The sequence below is a fragment of the Pongo abelii genome, chromosome 19 (genome assembly GCF_028885655.2).
Source record: "Pongo abelii isolate AG06213 chromosome 19, NHGRI_mPonAbe1-v2.0_pri, whole genome shotgun sequence".
NCBI classification, from domain to species: domain Eukaryota; kingdom Metazoa; phylum Chordata; class Mammalia; order Primates; family Hominidae; genus Pongo; species Pongo abelii.
The window spans coordinates 50817708-50837433 of NC_072004.2; the positions used below are offsets into that span (position 1 = coordinate 50817708).

At 38.1% G+C, this 19726-nt stretch overlaps 1 protein-coding gene across 1 annotated transcript in view; it reads right to left on the reverse strand.

Annotated features, from left to right (window-relative positions):
- LOC100456550 (neurofibromin-like) overlaps positions 1-19726 on the reverse strand; it is a 165441-nt gene that overhangs the window by 90618 nt on the left and 55097 nt on the right. Inside the window, 3 exon segments of the mRNA XM_063718650.1 lie at positions 786-982; positions 5202-5285; positions 8176-8319. Coding sequence (XP_063574720.1) covers positions 786-982; positions 5202-5285; positions 8176-8319 — 425 coding nt within the window.

The window sequence follows — 19726 nt, forward strand, 5'->3', positions numbered from 1 at the left end:
TATAAATTCTGAAGCCAGCCTGACTTAGAAATTTTGGGTCCTCCATTATTTGGCACATCACCTGAACTTTTTTGAGTATTAGTTTGCTCACCTGTAAAATGAGGGAAGTATCATCAGGGTTACTGTGAGGATGAGACAGCAAAGGAAATGCTGTAAATACTCAATAAATGGCAGTATTTTACATATCTTTAAAATGCAGTCCACGTTCTGGAGAATTCTACTTTGCAATTATTCACTTCCTTGTGTTTTCACATCACTTAGGTTTTTTTTTGTTTTTATTTTGTTTTTTGGTAACCTAAGATCTTGTGATAAAGGGTAGAGTGGTGAAAGTATTTGAATTCTGACTACACTCGTTAATTATTCCAACTGATCGGGTAGTTTCATTTAAAGGGATAATATGTTTAAAAAGTCAAACCAAAAGTTCATACCTAGTATTGTTTTTTAAAGCCTGCTCACAGCAGATATTTTTATCTGAAATTTAGACTTTCACATTCATAACAGTGCCCTTATTTAATTGCACACATCAATATCACAATATTACACAATTAAAACGTCAAAGATATTAATGCATAAAATTTCTACGAAAGCCCAGACAAACTCATTTCTCTGGAGGCTGAGGTAGGAGGATCACCTAAGCCTGGGAGGTCGAAGCTGCTCTGAGGGGCAACAGAACTTGTCTTAAAAACAAAAAAACCTCATTTCCATTAACTTTGTATTTTTATGTAGACAAAAAACAAGACTTCTAATATTCATATTACTTCAGTAGTCCCATGTGGAATTTACACACTAATCTGGTAGAAATGCAACTAAAGACTGCATTGAAGTTGTTGCAGCTGAGAGAAAATAAAACCCCAGAGGCAGAATTCCGAAGTTCAGCTGCATGCTGGTTTCCTTCACGACAGGTGTGAAGAAAATGGCAGGTTTCTGGCAGCAACTGTTTGACCAGCATCGTTTCATCTAATCTCATTGTGTCCTTTGGTTGCTAAAACAGAAATAATCACATTATTCTAAACTTTAATTTTACCTGTAAACATTTTCTATTATGAAAATTTTCAAACACACACACAGAACAAAAATAATGAACACCTTACATACACACCACCTAGATTTAACAACTGTTAACGTTTCATATTTGCTACATCTGTCTATAGATCGTTTAATAAAGAGGATGGTTCCATCTCTGACCCCATAATCACAATTAAAGTTCAATCCCCCTGCCATCCTTACTAGTCCTCCCATTCCTGCTTGCTCTCTTGTTCATCAAACGAGCCCTTCCCTGGGAATCCCCAGTTTGCTGTGAGTTCTACAATTACGGAATCGACTTAACTCATATTGATTGATGAGTGCATTGTGTCATCTGTCTTAACATTTAAGTAAATTCCTGGGTGAGCCATCACACTTGCTTTTGTGCAGACTGACCAAAACAGACACTACTTACTCAAAGTAATTTTATTTTGGTTGAATCTTTTCAAAGTAAGTTATAAATAGAATACTTCACCCCACGTGCCTTGGCATCTCTTAAAAGTAAGAATTTTCTCTAATGTAACTTCAATGCAATTAACACACCAAGGAAAAATAAACAATTCCCTTGTATCATCTAATACCAAGTCTGGATTCAAATTTCACCACTGCCCCCAAAATGTCCTTCATAGGCATTTCTATTCAATAAGGATCCAAAAAAGTTCACCGATTGCAACATGATGTTTCCTTAGTTTCACTATTCTATGCAAGGGCGCAATCTCAGCTCACTGCAACTTCCACCTCCAGGGTTAAAGTGATTCTCCTGCCTCGGCCACCCGAATAGCTGGGATTACAGGTGCCCGCCACCATGCCCAGCTAAATTTTTGTATTTTTAGTAGAGATGGGGTTTTGCCATGTTGGCTAGGCTGGTCTCGAACTCCTGACCTCAAGTGATCCACCCTCCTGGGCCTCCCAAAATGCTGAGATTACAGGCGTCAGCCACCACGCCTGGCCCATATTCACCACTCTTATTTCCCATGACTTTAAGTGGGCCAGCTGCCTTACAGAATGTTCCATATCCTTGATTTAATTATTTTCCAGTGACTTAGGTTGATTTGCTCTTCTAGTTACTGTATTGTATATTTTCTTTTTTCTCTTTTTTTTTTTTGAAACAGAGTCTCGCTCTATGGTCCAGGCTGGAGTGCAGTGGCGCAATCTTGGCTCACTCCAACCTCTGCCTCCTGGTTTCAAGTGATTCTCCTGTCTCAGCCTCCCAAGTAGCTGGGACTACAGACATGTGCCACCACATCTGGCTAATTTTTGGAATTTTCTTTTTTTTTTTTCTTTTATTATTATTATTATTATTATCATTATTATACTTTAGGTTTTATGGTACATGTGCGCAATGTGCAGGTCACATGTATACATATGTAACATCCGGCTAATTTTTATACTTTTAGCAGATATGGGGTTTTGCCATGTTGGCCAGGCTGGTCTTGGATTCCTGACCTCAAGCTATCCGCCTGTCTCGATCTCCCAAAGTGCTGGGATTCCAGGCGTGAGCCACGACGCCCAGCCTGTATATTTTCTGTAAGCTAAAATTTAAACCTAATGGTCTGATTAGATTGAGGTTAAACAGTTTAGGGGATTCACTATAGGTTATATTACATCACACCATGAGAACATAAGGCCAGGTGGTCCCGTTATTGACACCAAGTTTGATAACTTCGGTGTTAACACTGAAATCTCTACTTTGTAAAGTAAATATATACTTTACAATTAACACACAATCAATGGATAAGCTATCCTGTAGGTATGCTGTTGCACATTACTATTTCACCTAACAGTCTTGATAACTATATGCGGATAAGAATTTTAATAACACTGAACAAGATGGCAAAGAACAAAAATGTGTACAATTGTATGCTATGCTCAATTCTGTAACTGCAATCCAAGCACTCTCAGATGCAAATACACTGAAACATAGGGACAGTACATAAACAGACTTCACAAAAACCTGTGAATTCACATTACAATGCCTGTTTCTTGTTTATAGGCTAACCAAACAATACAGATGTTAACTCTAACAAATAAAAATCTGAGAAGTATTAAATCTTTTAAATAATAGTCATATTCACAGGAACAAAAATACTTAAGATTCCTCAAATTCTACAAAATTTCACTCATAACATATTGGTATTTTTCTTTCACTTAACTATTCCAACTATGTATATGACAAACATGTACTTGTGAGCTCCGTTCTTCTTAAACTGCCTCAATTTACTTTGATTTAAAACTAAGAATCAAGAAACATCTGTAAAATCACTGAAGGAAATAAAACAATTGTTCAATAATATAAATAGCATTATTTTTTAAATTGTAAATTTAATGAAAAAGCATACACATTTTTGAACAGTAGAGCATGGCAAGGTAATATACATTTTATGTATTATATAAGTTATACTAGGCCCACTTACTAGCATTTCAATTAGGCTATCTTCAAAGAGTATTCAATCAAACAGAGGCCAATAATATCAGTAATAATTCTCCAAAATACATTTATCATTACCTCTCAATTACAAATGTTAATGGAGAAAAGCTGTGAAACTGAACAAGGCAATAAATGACCCCACGCCCCACCATTCAGTCATGGGTGTGGCTGATATACTGGTTAATTTGCAGTCAAAGTAATAAGACCACTGGAAAAAACTGATTCAAGAAAAGTTTAAAATTTGCCCACCTTCCCAATTCCATCATCCTATGTAACAGCTCTTTTGCTCTTTCACTCCATTTTACACATGAACAATAGCATATCACAAGTTAACGGAAAATACCATGCTAAAGCAACTAGCTCACCTTCGATTTTAAGTAGAAAACTTATAAACACTGTCTCCACAATTTTGGAATATGGTCAAGGGTCAACAAGAAAATTTAAAATATTACACTTAGGGCAGGCACGGTGGTTCACATCTGTAATCCCAGGACTTTGGGAGGCTAAAATGGGCAGATCACTTGAGGATAGGAGTTCAAAACTAGCCTGACCAACACAGTGAACCCCCATGGCTAATGAAAATACAAAAAAATTAGCTAGGCATGGTGGTACATGCCTGTAATCCCAGCTGCTTGGGAGGCTGAGGCATGAGAATAGCTTGAACCCCGGAAGTGGAGGTTACAGTGAGCCAAGAGGGTGCCACTGCACTTCAGCCTGTGCCACAGAGTGAGACTCTGTCTCAAAAGAAAAAAATATATATATATTATGCTTAGATTTTTTGGCTTACAGCCTTCCCTAGGGATACACAGTTGTGTCAATATATTTTTTTTTTCAATTCCCTATCCCAATGCTTCCACCAACACTTCTCAACCACACTATCAGTCCTCATATATTAAGGTCTCTTTCAACTAGTTTTACTATAGAGAACTGCAACATATGTGAAGAGGGAAGCAATTCTGAATAAAAGCAAAATTCTGAATTCTGAGCCAAAGGAAGACAGAACATAAGAAATGAGTTAATTTCAATACACATGGACTAGGCAGATCATTAAAATGGAGGTATTTAATTTATATATTTATATAAACTCTTACCATGTTCCAGGAAGAATTAAGGATAATGATGTATAGAAATACTTTCTTTACGCAATAGAAATACTCTTGAAAAAGTTCAAATTAAGTCATGGTTGAAATACACTGTGATAACAACTTACAGGAAACCAGAGAAATAATTGTTTGGTACTCTCCTCCTCCACATACCTATCGCATATGTGTGTGTCTACATAAAACAAGTGTTCTCAAGGTAATATCTATCCTTAATAGGTTTAATTTTTAAGTTCTCATTTACATAAATTTGAAAAGTAGAATATTAAAATCATATTCATATAGGAGGAAATACAAGATTACTCTTGGTCTTCTGAATCGCATTCTCCCACAACTCTCTGAGAGATCCGTTAAATCAAATAGTGATCTCTTCATAAAATATTTTCTTAAAACCTGAGAGACAGACACATGGCTGAAACATAACATTTTATAAGTAAACTTAATATCTGTTTAATTTACAAAAGATGAGAGAATTTTCTCATGAAAAATTGTCTGTCACCAGGTCAGCTATATTAACAAAACTCATATTTATATGTCTCAGACAAAAGTCCATATGACTGTCCTCTTGGTCCACATCTGTACTTTGGGACATAAGATCATTCTCAAGATTAAATTCACAAAGCCTGCCTACTTAAGATCAATTTACTTACCCCAGCAAGACATTTTTCCAGTGTATCCAATATAATCAACTGAGAGAGATATAAATTTTTTTCAGCAGCTTCTCCAAATATTCTCTAACAGAAAAGATATTCAGAACATAAAAGTTAGTTTCACTTTCTGCTACCAATCAACACACATCTGAAAACTGAAAGACTAAAAGATCAACAATAGTCTTCTATTTTATCTTCCAGATTATACTATACCTAAATATATTATTTCTGATTTTATCCTAATCCTCATAAAAACTAAATTCTAAGGCAAACAGAAATGGCATTTATTAGAATCTGCCATTAACCTTGTAACAGTAAAAGATGCTGTTTTGCTTCATGCTTTAAAAATATGTAGGATTCAGACACACATATAGATCTGTACCAGAATCTTGAATTGGGGATTTAACTATACTTTTATGCCACGAAATAATCAGTCTTAATTTTTATAGCAAAAACATGCTATAGCACCACAGTGAATTTTAAGTACTCACTATCCTCAAAATGAATACTACATATGTATTTATTAACAAGAGACTATGGTTTTGAAAACTTATTTACTAAGCACTAAATGAAAGCCAATATAACAATGCTGTTTTGTTTTGAAAAGAGGGTCCCAAATATTAAAATATTTCAATCTAACTGGGAACACAGCCACATATTCATATGTGCAAATACTAAACTGTGCCCCACACACTGCAACAGAGGAGCTACAAAAAATGTTAAATGTCTTTCCGTAAATCTCTTTACGTATTTATAAATGGTCCTGCTTTTGGGGGGAAAATACTAATTTTCTCCATAAAGAAGGTAAATGATTTTCTACACCTCCAGTTTATTAGTTTTGTAAGTTTAGGGTATTGTGTAAGCAACTTTCTTAAAAGGAAACACACCAAGGATGATGCAAACAAAAAGTTAAACACCACATGCTCTCACTCATATGTGGAAGCTAAAAAGAGTAAAAAGTAGAAGAGAGGACACTAGAGGGAGGAAGGGTCGGGTAGGGGGAATTGGGGTGGGTAGAGATTTGTTAAAGGATATAGAAATACAGCTTTATAGGAAGAATAAGACTTAGTGTTCTGTACTACTGTAGAATGACTATGTTAACATTACATACTTAACTTTTTTTTTTTTTTTTTTTTTGAGAAGGAGTCTCACTCTGTCACCCAGGCTGCAGTGCAGTGGCACATCTCGGCTCACTACAAGCTCCGCCTCCCGGGTTCACACCATTCTCCTGTCTCAGCCTCCTGAGTAGCTGGGACTACAGGCACATGCTGCCACACCCCGCTAAGTTTTTGTATTTTTTTTTTTAGTAGAGATGGGGTTTCACCATGTTAGACACGATGGTCTTGATCTCCTGACCTCGTGATCCGCCCGTCTTGGCCTCCCAAAGTGCTGGGATTACAGGTGTGAGCCACCGCGCCTGGCCTATGGTTAACATATAGTTTCAAATAACAAGAGAATATTCAATATTCCCAACACAAAGAAATGATAAGTGTTGAGATGATGGATATGCTAATTACTCTAGTGGGATCACTATGTATTATATGTATTGAAACATCAATATGTACCCATAAACATGTACAATTATTGTATGTCAATTAAAAAATAAAATAGAACAAGAGAAAAAGTATCTAAAATATGGGAATAAGGCAAAAAGGTAACTTCATGTCTTTTCAATGTCATACTAGAATATTATCTAATAAACCTAAGGACCATCTCAAAAAAAAGGAAGGGGGAACAATCTTCACAATCTATAACCAGAAGTTGTTTCACAACTCAATACAAACAAATATGAACTGGGATTATAAATGCAGGCTGGGCACAGTGGCTCACACCTGTAATCCCAGTACTTTGGGAGGCCGAGGCAGGCGGATCACCTAAGGTCAGGAGTTTGAGACCAGCCTGGCCAAAATAGTGAAACCTCGTCTCTACTAAAAATACAAAAAAATTAGCCGAGCATGGTGGCACATGCCTGTAATTCCAGCTACTGGGGAGCCTGAGGCAGCAGAATCACTTGAACTGGGGAGGGGGAGGTTACAGTGAACCAAGATTGCACCACTGCACTCCAGCCTGGGTGACAGAATGAGACCCTGTCATTCATTCATTCATTCATTCATTCATTCATAAATAAACAAATGCTAAAGACTGGCAGAGAGCTCAGAGTTAATCAAGAAAAATCCAGATCAGTTGCCATGAACGCAGTATGTTAGTTTGAAACAGCTTAGAATGGAGATGTTAAATAGGAATTTAGGGAGAGGAAGGGATCACTTGAGAAAGACAAAAGATGTTATATGTTCAAAGGTACAGAGGGAGAACAGCTGGTGTACTCTGAAGTCTAGGAAATGTCAATCGATTTTAGAAAATGGGAAAAAGAAAGAAATATGAGCTTTTAACGGTGGAATTATTTGATGAAACTGGTATTTGAGAAAAACTGTTTCAACAACAGGGTAACTACTACAGAATCTGTCACAGGTTACAGAAGGAAGAAAAAACACATTAATATCTTCATAAAAAAATCAATCCACATTTTAGGACTATGAGATCACATATTTTATCATCTACTTAGGGCTGGGACAATCATATGTAAATTCAAACAAGATGCTAAAGAAAAATATGTGTAATAGATTACTGTGGTCAATTCATGTATGCCACAAAAGCTCTATGAAATCCTAATTCAAGAAACATACTGGAAAAGGAGATATGGTCACAAAGGATAGGAGATGTTTCTGAGAGAAATAATAAATTAAAATGAAAGTTACAGTTACTTGTGCTCACTGAATCTAAAAGCCAGCTGGTTAAAAATTTGACAAAATAAAATTAAAAAGGTTATCTGTGCTTGTAAACAAAATAAGATTAATGGTTATATCCAAAGTCCACAGAAAATCACTTTCCATACTTCAAAATATGCTGTTCTAAACTTTTTAATCAAAAACAAAAGAAAGCAAATTCCCCAAAACACAGTAACCCAAATACTCACCATATTGTTAACATTCTTTAAAACAGTAGTGAGGCCGCTTATAAGCAAAGAAAACTTGTATTTGGAAATATTGATTAGACATTCCGTGTTGTGCTCAGTACTGACTTTGGTATGTGTGTTCTGCTGTCCTGTTTTTATTGGAAGCTGAAAAAAAAAAGAAAAAAAACACGTTAAGAGCTTATCCTTAAAAACGACTATAAATAACTTACTTGCCATTGAAAATCATGACATTTTAGGAAAACTGCACCAACCACAGATACCTATATTTTTGCATCTCAAACTCCGATTTTCAATCAAACTACAATATATGATACACAGATATGTATATTTGCATCTCAAACACCAATATATGATAGCATTTATTATAGCAAATCTTAAATTCTTTGGAAACTTCCATTTTTGCAGCTTTCTTTCTGGAAGTCATAAATCTCTATCTACAAAATTAAATTCTTTACCCAGCACTATATAAGAAGAAATGATGACCCACAGAAATAGAGCTATTTCCTTGTGGCTAAAAATTATTTCAGAGAATTTCTGCAATAAAATGCATACAACCGTTTCCCTTATCCATTGAAATCAAACATTAAAAGAAAAACAGATCAAGAAAATCTATGCCCTAGACCTCTAGTCAATAATGACAAACAACTGCTGATTGTTCAGAAGCAAGAACAAACTATAAAACCTGGGAAAAAAGATAAGACTGACTCAGTAAGATAAGCACCCTCAGCTACACAACTGAAGGGATAACAGAACACAAGTAGATAAATCCCATGAGAAAAAATATTCTATGAGAAGATCACATCTATATTTCTCTGTGAATGAGTTAAGTTCCACTGTCTAGAAGTTCATCTCTACTCTGCTCAAAAATAGCATTCTGTATTTAAAGCATCATGGACATACTTACTGTTAATATTAAACCCTGCTAATGATAACAGAGAAACCTACCAATGTTCCTCTGTGAAAAAAACAAACCTGAATATAACTTTCTCATTTTTAACATAGTACACCTAAAGGTGGAAAGAGACCAAGGGGCATGCCCAAGTTTGCTAAATCAGTTAATAATGGACGATTATTTTGATAGTAAAGAAATACTAAATAGGCTGGGCACGGTGGCTCATCCCAGCACTTTGGGAGGCCAAGGTGGGCAGACCATGAGGTCAGGAGATTGAGACCATCCTGGCCAACATGGTGAACCCAGACTCTACTAAAAATACAAAAATTAGCTGGGTGTAGTGCCACGCACCTGTAATCCAAGCTACTCGGGAGGCTGAGGCAGGAGAATAGCGTGAACCCAGGAGGCAGAGATTGCAGTGAGCCGAGATTATGCCACTGCATTCCAGCCTGGCGATCGAGCGAGACTCCATCTCAAATTAAAAAAAAAAAAAAAAAAAAGGAAATACTAAATGAAATGGGCGGGCGGGGGGACCATTTTTAGAGTGTAGAGGAGGGGGCAGAACAGAAACTACAGAACTTCATAATGTTAATTATAAAGATTATGGAGGAAAAAAACCTGAAAGGCCAAAAATGGAACTTTTAGAAGCCAGCAGGAGCTAAAATGCAGCTTGTGAATCTCCCTAAGTATCCCATAAAAATTAGAGAAACGGCCAGGTGTGGTGGGTCACATTTGTAATCCCAGAACTTTGGGAGCCAAGGCAGGCGGATCACTTGAGGTCAAAAGTTCAAGACCAGCCTGGCTAACATGGTGAAACCCTGTCTTTACTAAAAATACAAAAAATTAGCCGAGTGTGGTGGCACACGCCTGTAATCCCAGCTACTAGGGAGGCTGAGGCACGAGAATGGCTTGAACAGCAGGTGGAGGTTGCAGTGAGCTGAGATCGCACCACTGCACTCCAGCCTAGGCAACAGAGACTCTGTCTCAAAAAAAAAAAAAAAAAAAAAAAAAAAATCAAAGAAACTAGAATTTCTCTAGTAAAACCACAAAATGATGAACATCTACATGAAAATGAAGGGACAAGGCCCCTCATTCCCAAACCCAGAGAGGTGAACAAATAGAAACAAACCATTTACAGTTACAAAACTGGTTGGGGACATGAGCAATAGCTCATGCCTGTAATCCGAGCACTTTGAGAGGCTGAGGCAGGAGGACTGCTTGAGTCCAGGAGTTCAACACCAGCCTGGGCAACAGAGTGAGACCTCATCTTCACTTAAAAAAAAAAATCTAGGCTTGGTAGTGTGTGCCTGTAATCCAGCTACTCAAGAGGCTGAGGCAGGAGGACTGCTTGAGCCCAGAAAGTTGCTGTGATCTAGCCACTGCACTCTAGCCTGGGCAACAGAGCGAGATCCTGTGTCTGGAAAACAAAAAACAAAAATACTGGTGTGGTATAAGCATCTATGCAAGAGAAGGCAGGTGGAGGGAGAATGTAAAATGGATCTGACAAGAGGAGATTCCCAATGTACTGCATCCTTAATAAAAAGCACAGCAGCCCAATTTAGGAATATTAGCCAAAACAGAGGGTAGTTATGCTCATTGCAATTTGCAGATGAATGAAAAAGGCCTATGATAAAATTCTCAAGAGAATGGAGCACACTCAAAAGCATCACTGTCTAATAGAATTTGCTATGGTAATGATATTGCTCTACATGGGCAATGCCCAATACAACAGCCACTAGTCATCATATGTAGCTATTAACCACTTGTAACATAGCTGGTATAGATAAGAAATCAAAAGTTTAAAGTTTATTTAAGTTATTATTAAATAAAGTTTATTTAAATTTAGCTTTAAGTAGCCACACATGTAATTATTAGATCTGACTGGACAGCACAGTTCTAGCCCACACTGAGAAGAAACTGCTGAGAATAAACTCCAAATTGAAAACAGGGGTAAAGGGAGAAAAGGAAAAAGGTCCAAATAAAAATCAAAAAGAGAAAGATGAACAAGAGAGCTCTGAAAGAATGAGACCATTTTTTTTTTTTATTTCATGAAAATAAAAAAAGAATAAGCTCTAGAGTCATAAAGCTACAAAGCTATCCTGGCCTACAAATCCCTCCTACCAATTCAGAAAAATTAATTTCACATAAAAATGAGCCAACAGAGAAGTACTATGGCCAAATAATATGTAAAGTTATTATAAGAAAAAGGAGTAAGAAGCAGAAAAACATAAAAATAAGGGTCTAAACAACAGAAAATCAAAGTATCCAAAATGACATATCCACCAACAGATGAAAACTGTAAATTATTATTTCAAAGTGAGCCAAGAGAAATTAAGAAAATTATAAAAGGTGCGGAATAACACAAATAAGAATTACAGATAGAAATAAGTTGATAGAACTCAAGAAAGAATTAGAAGATAAATCATTTCAGAAATGAAAACTAACCAGAAGATACACAAGAGTGAATTAACACAGAAGATAATGCTTTAAGAGTAAACAAATGTTGAAAAAAAAGGGGGGACTAAGGAGGAAAATTGTAATATAAAAATGAAATTACATATGAGATAATAAAGATTTACAATAAAGTGACAAAAAAGATAGAAAAAGAAGATCCAACTTACATGTAACAGGAGTCACCAAAGAAAGAAACCAAACCAATGGAATAAAATGGATATTAGAAACTAGAATTCAAGAAAACTTTGCTGAAATTATTGAAATTTTTAAAAACTTGAAACCGTATCTTTAATGTGCATACCACACACCTGGAAAAGTGACCCAGAATGACCAACACCTGAACATATTTTGAACTTCTGTGAACAAGAAGAAAAGAATCTTTTGAACTTACAGGCAGAAAGAGGGAATTATTTATACAACAAAACCCAAAAATTAGACTCTCATCAGACTTTGACAAAATTCTATGTCAGAAAACAATAAAGTAAAATAAATTTAAGATATTTAAAGAAAACATAAACCGCACAGGAAGGGTGAACACCACACACCAGGGCCTGTCATGGGGTGGGGGGAGCGGGGAGGGATAGCATTAGGAGATATACCTAATGTAAATGACGAGTTAATGGGTGCAGCACACCAACATGGCACATGTATACATATGTAACAAACCTGCACGTTGTGCACATGTACCCTAGAACTTAAAGTATAATAAAAAAAAAGAAGAAAACATAAACCAAGGATTTTATATCTAGCCAAACTGAATTCAAATACAGTCAGCCCTCTAAATCCATGAGTTCTCCATCTATGCATTCAACAGACTGCAGATCAAAAAATAAATTTTAATATGTCTGTACAGAACAGGTACAGACTTTTTGTCATCATTCCCTAAATAATAGTGTATAACAACTATTTATATAGTATTACATTGTATTAAGTATTATAAGTAATCAAGGGATGATTTAAAGTGCACAGGAGGATATGGGTAGGCTATATGCAAATACCACATCATTTCATATCAGGGACTTGAACATCTGCAGATTTCACCGTCCATGGGGGTTCCTGGAACCAATGTCCCAGATACTGAGAGACAATTTTATAGCAATGACAAACTGTGCTAAACTGCAAGAACCCTGGAAATTTTGTTCCCTTTTCCTTTTCCTGGAGGATATACTACAGAATATGCTTCAGATGATCAAAATAACTGGAGAGACATCCACATTAATAGGAATCGTTAAATATATTTAGTGATGGAGTATGTTCTGAGAAATGTGTCCTTACATGATTCCACTGTCATGTGAACATCACAGAGTGTACTTATACAATCCTAGATAGTATAGCCTGCCACACCTCTAGGCTACATGGTATACAGGGTACAAAACTGTACAGCACGTTAACTGTACTGAATACTCTTGGCAACTTGAACACATGGTGTTTGTGTATCTAAACATAGAAAAAGTAATGATACCGTATTATAATACTAAGGGACTCCCATTACATATGCAGTCCATCATTGACCAAAATGTCATTATGTGGAGCATCACTGTATTTTTTTTTTTTTTTTTTTTTTGAGACAGAGCCTTGCTCTGTCACCCAGGCTGGAGTGCAGTGGCGTAATCTCAGCTCACCATAACCTCTGCTTCCAAGGTTGAAGCGATTCCCCGCCTCAGCCTCCCTAGTAGCTGGGATTAAAGGCATGCACCACCACTGCTTGGCTAATTTTTTTTGTATTTTTAGTAGAGACGGGGTTTCACCATGTTGGTCAGGCTGGTCTTGAACTCCTGACCTCAGGTAATCCATCCACCTTGGCCTCCCAAAATGCTGGAATTACAGGCGTGAGCCACCGTGCCCAGCCAGAGCATCACTGTATTTTCTAAAAGAACTGAGAATGGTGGTAATAAGGGAGAAAGTATATAAGGTGACTGCTTTATGTACTTGATAATATAGATACAATACAATTATCAAAATTGAGGAGAGGGAGGGTGGTGAGAGCATATAAATAGTAGAATATGTTTCTTGATTGTCTTGTTATTAACAGAGTAAAATGACAGGGAAAAAGGAGATGAGGAAAGGAGGTTTCTAGTTCATTTCAATATTGCTCAGAGTAAAAAACCAACACATAATACCCCTCCACCCCAAAAGAGAAGGAAATTAGAATACCATATAAAGGCATTAATATAATGGTAACCACCAGAACAAAAACACAAATTGTACTGGTGGTGCGTGGTATGTTAACTGTTAAGCTGGGAACTACTTTCCCAGATCCCACTCACTGTATGGTTCTGGGTTAGAGATGGTCTAAAGGGTAATTTGTATAGGCTGTCTATCCCTAATTCAAAAATCTGAAACCTACAACACTCTAAAATCCAAACTTGTTGATCAACAACATGACTCTCAAAGGAAAAGCTCATTTCAGATTAGGGATGATCATGGTGAGTAAAATGCAAATATACTAGAACCCAAAAATATCTGAAATCCAAACACTTCTGGTCCCAAGCATTTCAGATACGGGATACTCAACCTGTATAAAATTTGTTTGAAATGTGGAAGTGAAGCAGCAGCTATTATTCTGAAGGTTTCACAGTAACATACAATGAGAGACAGATACAGAGGCACCCAGAAAGTTCCAGCTTTTACTCTCTCTCTCTTTCACTCTATGTCCAGCTCTTTCTTTGGACCAGCGGTCACTTTGCTGACCAATACTAGCCCAAACCTACCACCAGATGCTTGGGTGCAAACCTACAGGGCTTTGTATGACAAACCTTACATGGCAAGAGCTTCCCACAGTGCCCTCCTCAAGCTCCTCCTTCATAATCTCACTTCAGTGGCTGGATATATTTGACTTCTCAGATTTCCCAAACAGCTCCAACTTATCTACCCATTGTCATTGATTTGGACGATCTGGTGAGTGGACTCCTCTGATCCTCCAATTCCCCATTCCAGATACTCACACCTCACTTAGTCCCCTCAAAACTGTATACAATCTAATTTCTACAATAAATTCCTTATCATTACACAGTATGAATGCTGGTCTGAATAAATCTTTCTAAATACAAAAATATATGCTGAGGCCAAGGCAGGCAATCGAGACCAGCCTGGCCAACATGCCGAAACTCCATCTCTACTAAAATACAAAAAAATTAGCTGACCATGGTGGCGCGTGCCTATAATCCCAGCTACTTGGGAGGCTGAGGCATGATAACTGCTTCAACCCAGGGGGCAGAGGCTGCAGGGAGCTAAGCCCCACTGCACTCCAGCATGGGCAACAGAGCAAGACTCTGTCTCAAAAAATGTGTGTGTGTGTGTGTGTGTATGTGTGTGTGTACGTGTATATATATGTATATATTCATATATACTGAAAGAGCAAATAACATGAACACAGTGACACTTAAATAAAAGACATGTATAAAATTAAATATAACGTAAAACCAAAAAATGAATCCAAATTCATTAAATGATAGAATAATCTCCAGGATATATCTTAAGTTAAAAAAAAAACAAGATGGAGAAAATATACACAGTATGTTCCATTCATCTAAGACGAGGGAGGAGATAGAAATATATGTTTCTTATATTAAGAAACAAAACACCTCTGCCCGGCCGCCCCATCTGGGAGGTGAGGAGCGCCTCTGCCCGGCCGCCCCGTCTGGGAGGTGAGGAGCGCCTCTGCCCGGCCGCCCCGTCTGGGTGGTGAGGAACGCCTCTGCCTGGCCGCCACCCCGTCAGGGAGGTGAGGAGCGCCTCTGCCTGGCCGCCACCCCGTCAGGGAGGTGAGGAGCGCCTCTGCCCAGCCGCCCCGTCTGGGTGGTGAGGAACGCCTCTGCCTGGCCGCCACCCCGTCAGGGAGGTGAGGAGCGCCTCTGCCTGGCCGCCACCCCGTCAGGGAGGTGAGGAGCGCCTCTGGTCGCCCTGTCTGGGAACTGAGGAGCGCCTCTGCTCGGCCGCCCTGTCTGGGAGGTGAGGAGCACCTCTGCCCTGCCGCCGCCCCTTCTGGGAGGTGTACCCAACAGCTCCGAAGAGACAGCGACCATCGAGAACGGGCCATGATGACGATGGCGGTTTTGTCAAAAAGAAAAGGGGGAAATGTGGGGAAAAGAAAGAGAGATCAGATTGTTACTGTGTCTGTGTAGAAAGAAGCAGACATAGGAGACTCCATTTTGCTCTGTACTAAGAAAAAATTCTTCTGCCTTGGGATGCTGTTAATCTATAACCTTACCCCCAACCCCGCGCTCTCTGAAACATGTTCTGTGTCAACTCAGGGTTAAATGGATTAAGGGCGGTGCAAGATGTGCTTTGTTAAACAGATGCTTGAAGGCAGCATGCTCTTTAAGAGTCATCACCACTCCCTAATCTCAAGTACCCAGGGACACAAACACTGCGGAAGGCCGCAGGGACCTCTGCCTAGGAAAACCAGAGACCTTAGTTAATGTGTTTATCTGCTGACCTTCTCTCCACTATTATCCTATGACCCTGCCACATCCCCCTCTCTGAGAAACACCCAAGAATGATCAATAAATACAAAAAAAAAAAAACAAAAGAAATAAAACAAAACAGTAGAAGAATGAAACGCTCAAAAAAATTAGTGGTTGCCTTTAGGAAATGAAAAGAAATAAAGTAGAAGTGACAAGGATAAAATCCATATTCTATATGGAATACGTATTGTTTTTGTAGATTTCATTTTAGAACTATGTAATTTACATAAACATAAAATTAAAATTTTAAGAAGTCTAGAAATCAAAAATAAACAAATGAACTGAAATCTGTATCTAATTATTTAATGGTATAAATGTATCTAATTCTTTAATGGTATAAAGAGAGGAACTAAATAATTCTGTGGTATTTTAATTCTATCACTCCTAGTGCCTCTAAAAACCCAAGACTTTCAGCATGGGAAATAAAAGTAATGGTAAAGTAAAGAACCTGTAGTCCTGAATTTGAAATAGAAGTATCTATATGAAGTCAAGATATTTTATTTTGTATTTTAAAAAACATATTTCTACTTCTGTCCACTGAAAATGCCTAGAAACAATGGCCAATCCCACAGTAATGACTAATGGCCAATCCCATAGTAATCCTCACTCAGTTGTAATCTTGAACAACCATTTCCCAGTAAAAGGAATCTGGACTCCTTTAGGAAATGGCTGCTTCTATGTCTGGAGGAAAAAAAAAAAAAAAAAAGACACAATGACTCCGGAACATCTTGTCATACCAGATAGCAGCACTGACTAATAAGGGTCAAGTCAAAAATGGTTAGGAATGAATTTTAAAGAGGTCCCCACTGGCCAAAAGTGTAATAATTTGAACACTGTTAAGGATGGCAATTTATTGAAACATATTAAATATATTTAAATCCATACTACTGTTTCCATGTAGGGTAGAATAATTTACTGCAAAATAGCTCCCACCACAAACTTAATTTCTAACAAAAAATGAAATATAAAAATCATCTGTTTGAAGAATTCAGAGAGCTACTGAAGGAATAGGGATTAGTAACACTAAGATTCCACAAAGAGTGAGCTATAATGAGGTAAGGGGATCTTCTGCAGCTGCTTTTCCCCTGGGGCATTTGCAGATTCTGGTCAGGAAAAGAGATTGAGAAATAAGGTTTTTTTCCCAGGCAATGTACCTCTAATGGAAGAAGAAACCATCAGAGATTCTGGTGTTCACTGAGGGCTAGATTGGCAAAACTGAAGACGTGAGGGAATCTCAAATGCCTCAGTGAGTGGAGAGGGTAAAAAGGCTAAACCGAAAACTTCTGAAAAGCAAAGCAGAATTTGAAAGCCTTGCAGCTTCGAGAGGACAAAAGAGTTCAGAATCTGCTAGTGGAGACCTTAGTAAATATAGTTCTCAGTGATAAGCCCTCGAAGGCTGTGTCTTCTACAAACAGGAGCAAATTACAGCAACTGGAAACCTTAGGCGCTACGAGTAGGTGTGTAACTCAGTACTTACCTTGGAAACTGGCATTATCTGCTAAAACTGAACACACACACACACATTCAGCAATTTCACTAGATATATACCCAACAGAAATGTATATATGTTCACCAAAAGACATGCACAACAATGTTTTATAGCAGCATGTTTTATAATTCCCAACAACTGGAACAATCCAAATGTCAATAGCAGAAATGGTTTTTAAAAACTGGTATAGTCATATCATGAAAAAATATACAGCAAGAGAATGACTTACAATTGTGAGCTTAATTTCACAAATACAATACTGACAGAAGTCAGAACAAGACATACTGTATGATGTTACATAAATTTCAAAACCATGCTAAATTCATCCCATGATTTTAGAAGTCAGGATAGATCCCTGGGAGACAGTGACTGAAAGGAAACACGAGGAGGACTTCTAGATTCACAGTATTGTCTTATTTTTTGATCTGGATACTGGTTACACTGGTGTGTTTACTTTGTGAACATTTAACTGAGCTGTATATTTACAATTTGTGCCCTTTTCTATACACATAATTTAACAGAAAGTTTGCTAAATATATGCTTAAATCCATGAATGCATAATGATAATAAAAAACAAAAACAAATTGGCCATTTGGTGGATATAGAGAAATTGTGGTAGACACTGAGGTGCTACCCAGTTCCTCCTTCAAAAAAGGACTTACCTTAAATGCTGAGAGTGCTGTCAGTCAGCCCCTTCAGGGACTGCCTCACCTACAGGGAACAACCCTGTTCAAGGTCATATCCTTCCCAAGATAACCCACATCCAATGACTGATATGGCAATATGAAGGCCTGGACACCTCAGCCACCGCAATTCTGGGCAACTCAGAAGAGCCATTCTTGCCCCAGGCTCCCATTCTCACTCCAGGCTCCCCGTGGGGGTTGGCCAAAGCTGGTGCTGGGCCTGCACTGCATTTGCCCAGTGCTCCTCACTCCCAGATGTTGATTTCAAAGAAAAAAAAGATAACAACAAAAAAGCTGATTAACTTCCAATTGAAAACTAAGTTTGAAAGCCAGAGAACCTCTCTGAAAACACAGAGACTCTCCTCTCCCGCAGCAGGAGGGCAGAGAAACCTAAGGACCAGAACCAGCACTTAATTATCGCTCATTTATTATACTTACATATCTCAGAGATACACAGATTGGATGGATGGATGGATGGATGGATGGATAGACAGACAGATTAGATATCTAAATATGTATGTGTTGGGCTTCAAAGGTTGAACTCCCAAAGGCAGCAGGTCTCCTACGTCCAGATCAGGGGCCTGGCTAGGAAAGAACAAGACTCTGACACATGGAATGGAAACATCTGGGTTGGCGCTCCCAAAAATCTTGTCTCCCCAGATTCCTGAACCTTCTGCCAACAACCAATGAGCCTGGAAGAGAACCCCAAGCCTCAGATAAGACTGAGGCCCCAACCAAAACCTTGATTTCAGCCTGATGAGAACCTGAGCAGAGAACACAGCTAAGCAATGCCTTGACTCCTGACCCACAGAAATCATAAGATAGTAATTTTGTGTGTTTTAGGCTACTGTTTGTGGTAGTTTGTTACACAGCAATAGAAAACTAGAACAACTACCAAACCTGAATCTGTAATGTAAACTTCTCTCCTGAGCTTCAGATGTGTTATCCAAATGTCCATTTGGTTTCTCCATATGGATAACTTGTAGGCACTTCAAACTCAACATTTCCAAAGCTTAATTCATAATCTTCCTACCATGTTTCCTGTCTTGGTAAATAGTACCGCAATCTACCCAGTTTCCCATGTCGGACATCTGAGAATCTTCATGATACTTCCTTTGTTCCCTTTACTTCATCTCCCTTTAGTCAGAGGAATTTTAAAAATACACTTTGGCCTCCACCTTTACTCATTTCTCAACTTGCTCAGAAGCCAGGCAGGGAAGGAAGAAAAGTGGTACTCAGGCCCCCCAGGCTCCTACTAACAGCACCAAATTCTATGAAAAAGAAAAAAAATCAAGATTAAGGAGTTCTAAGTAACCAAGAATTTATCAGATAAGGTGGTCAGGGGAAGCTCTCTGAAGATGTGATATTTGAGCAGAGACCTAAATGAAGTAAAAAAAAAAATGGGAAGACCAGCCATGGGATTAGTGGTTCACACCTCTAATCCCAGCACTTTGGGAGGCCGAGGTGGGTGGATCACATGAGGTCAGGAATTTGAGACCAGCCTGGCCAACATGGGGAAACCTCGTGAAACCCAAAAATACAAAAATTAGCCAGGCACAGTGGTACA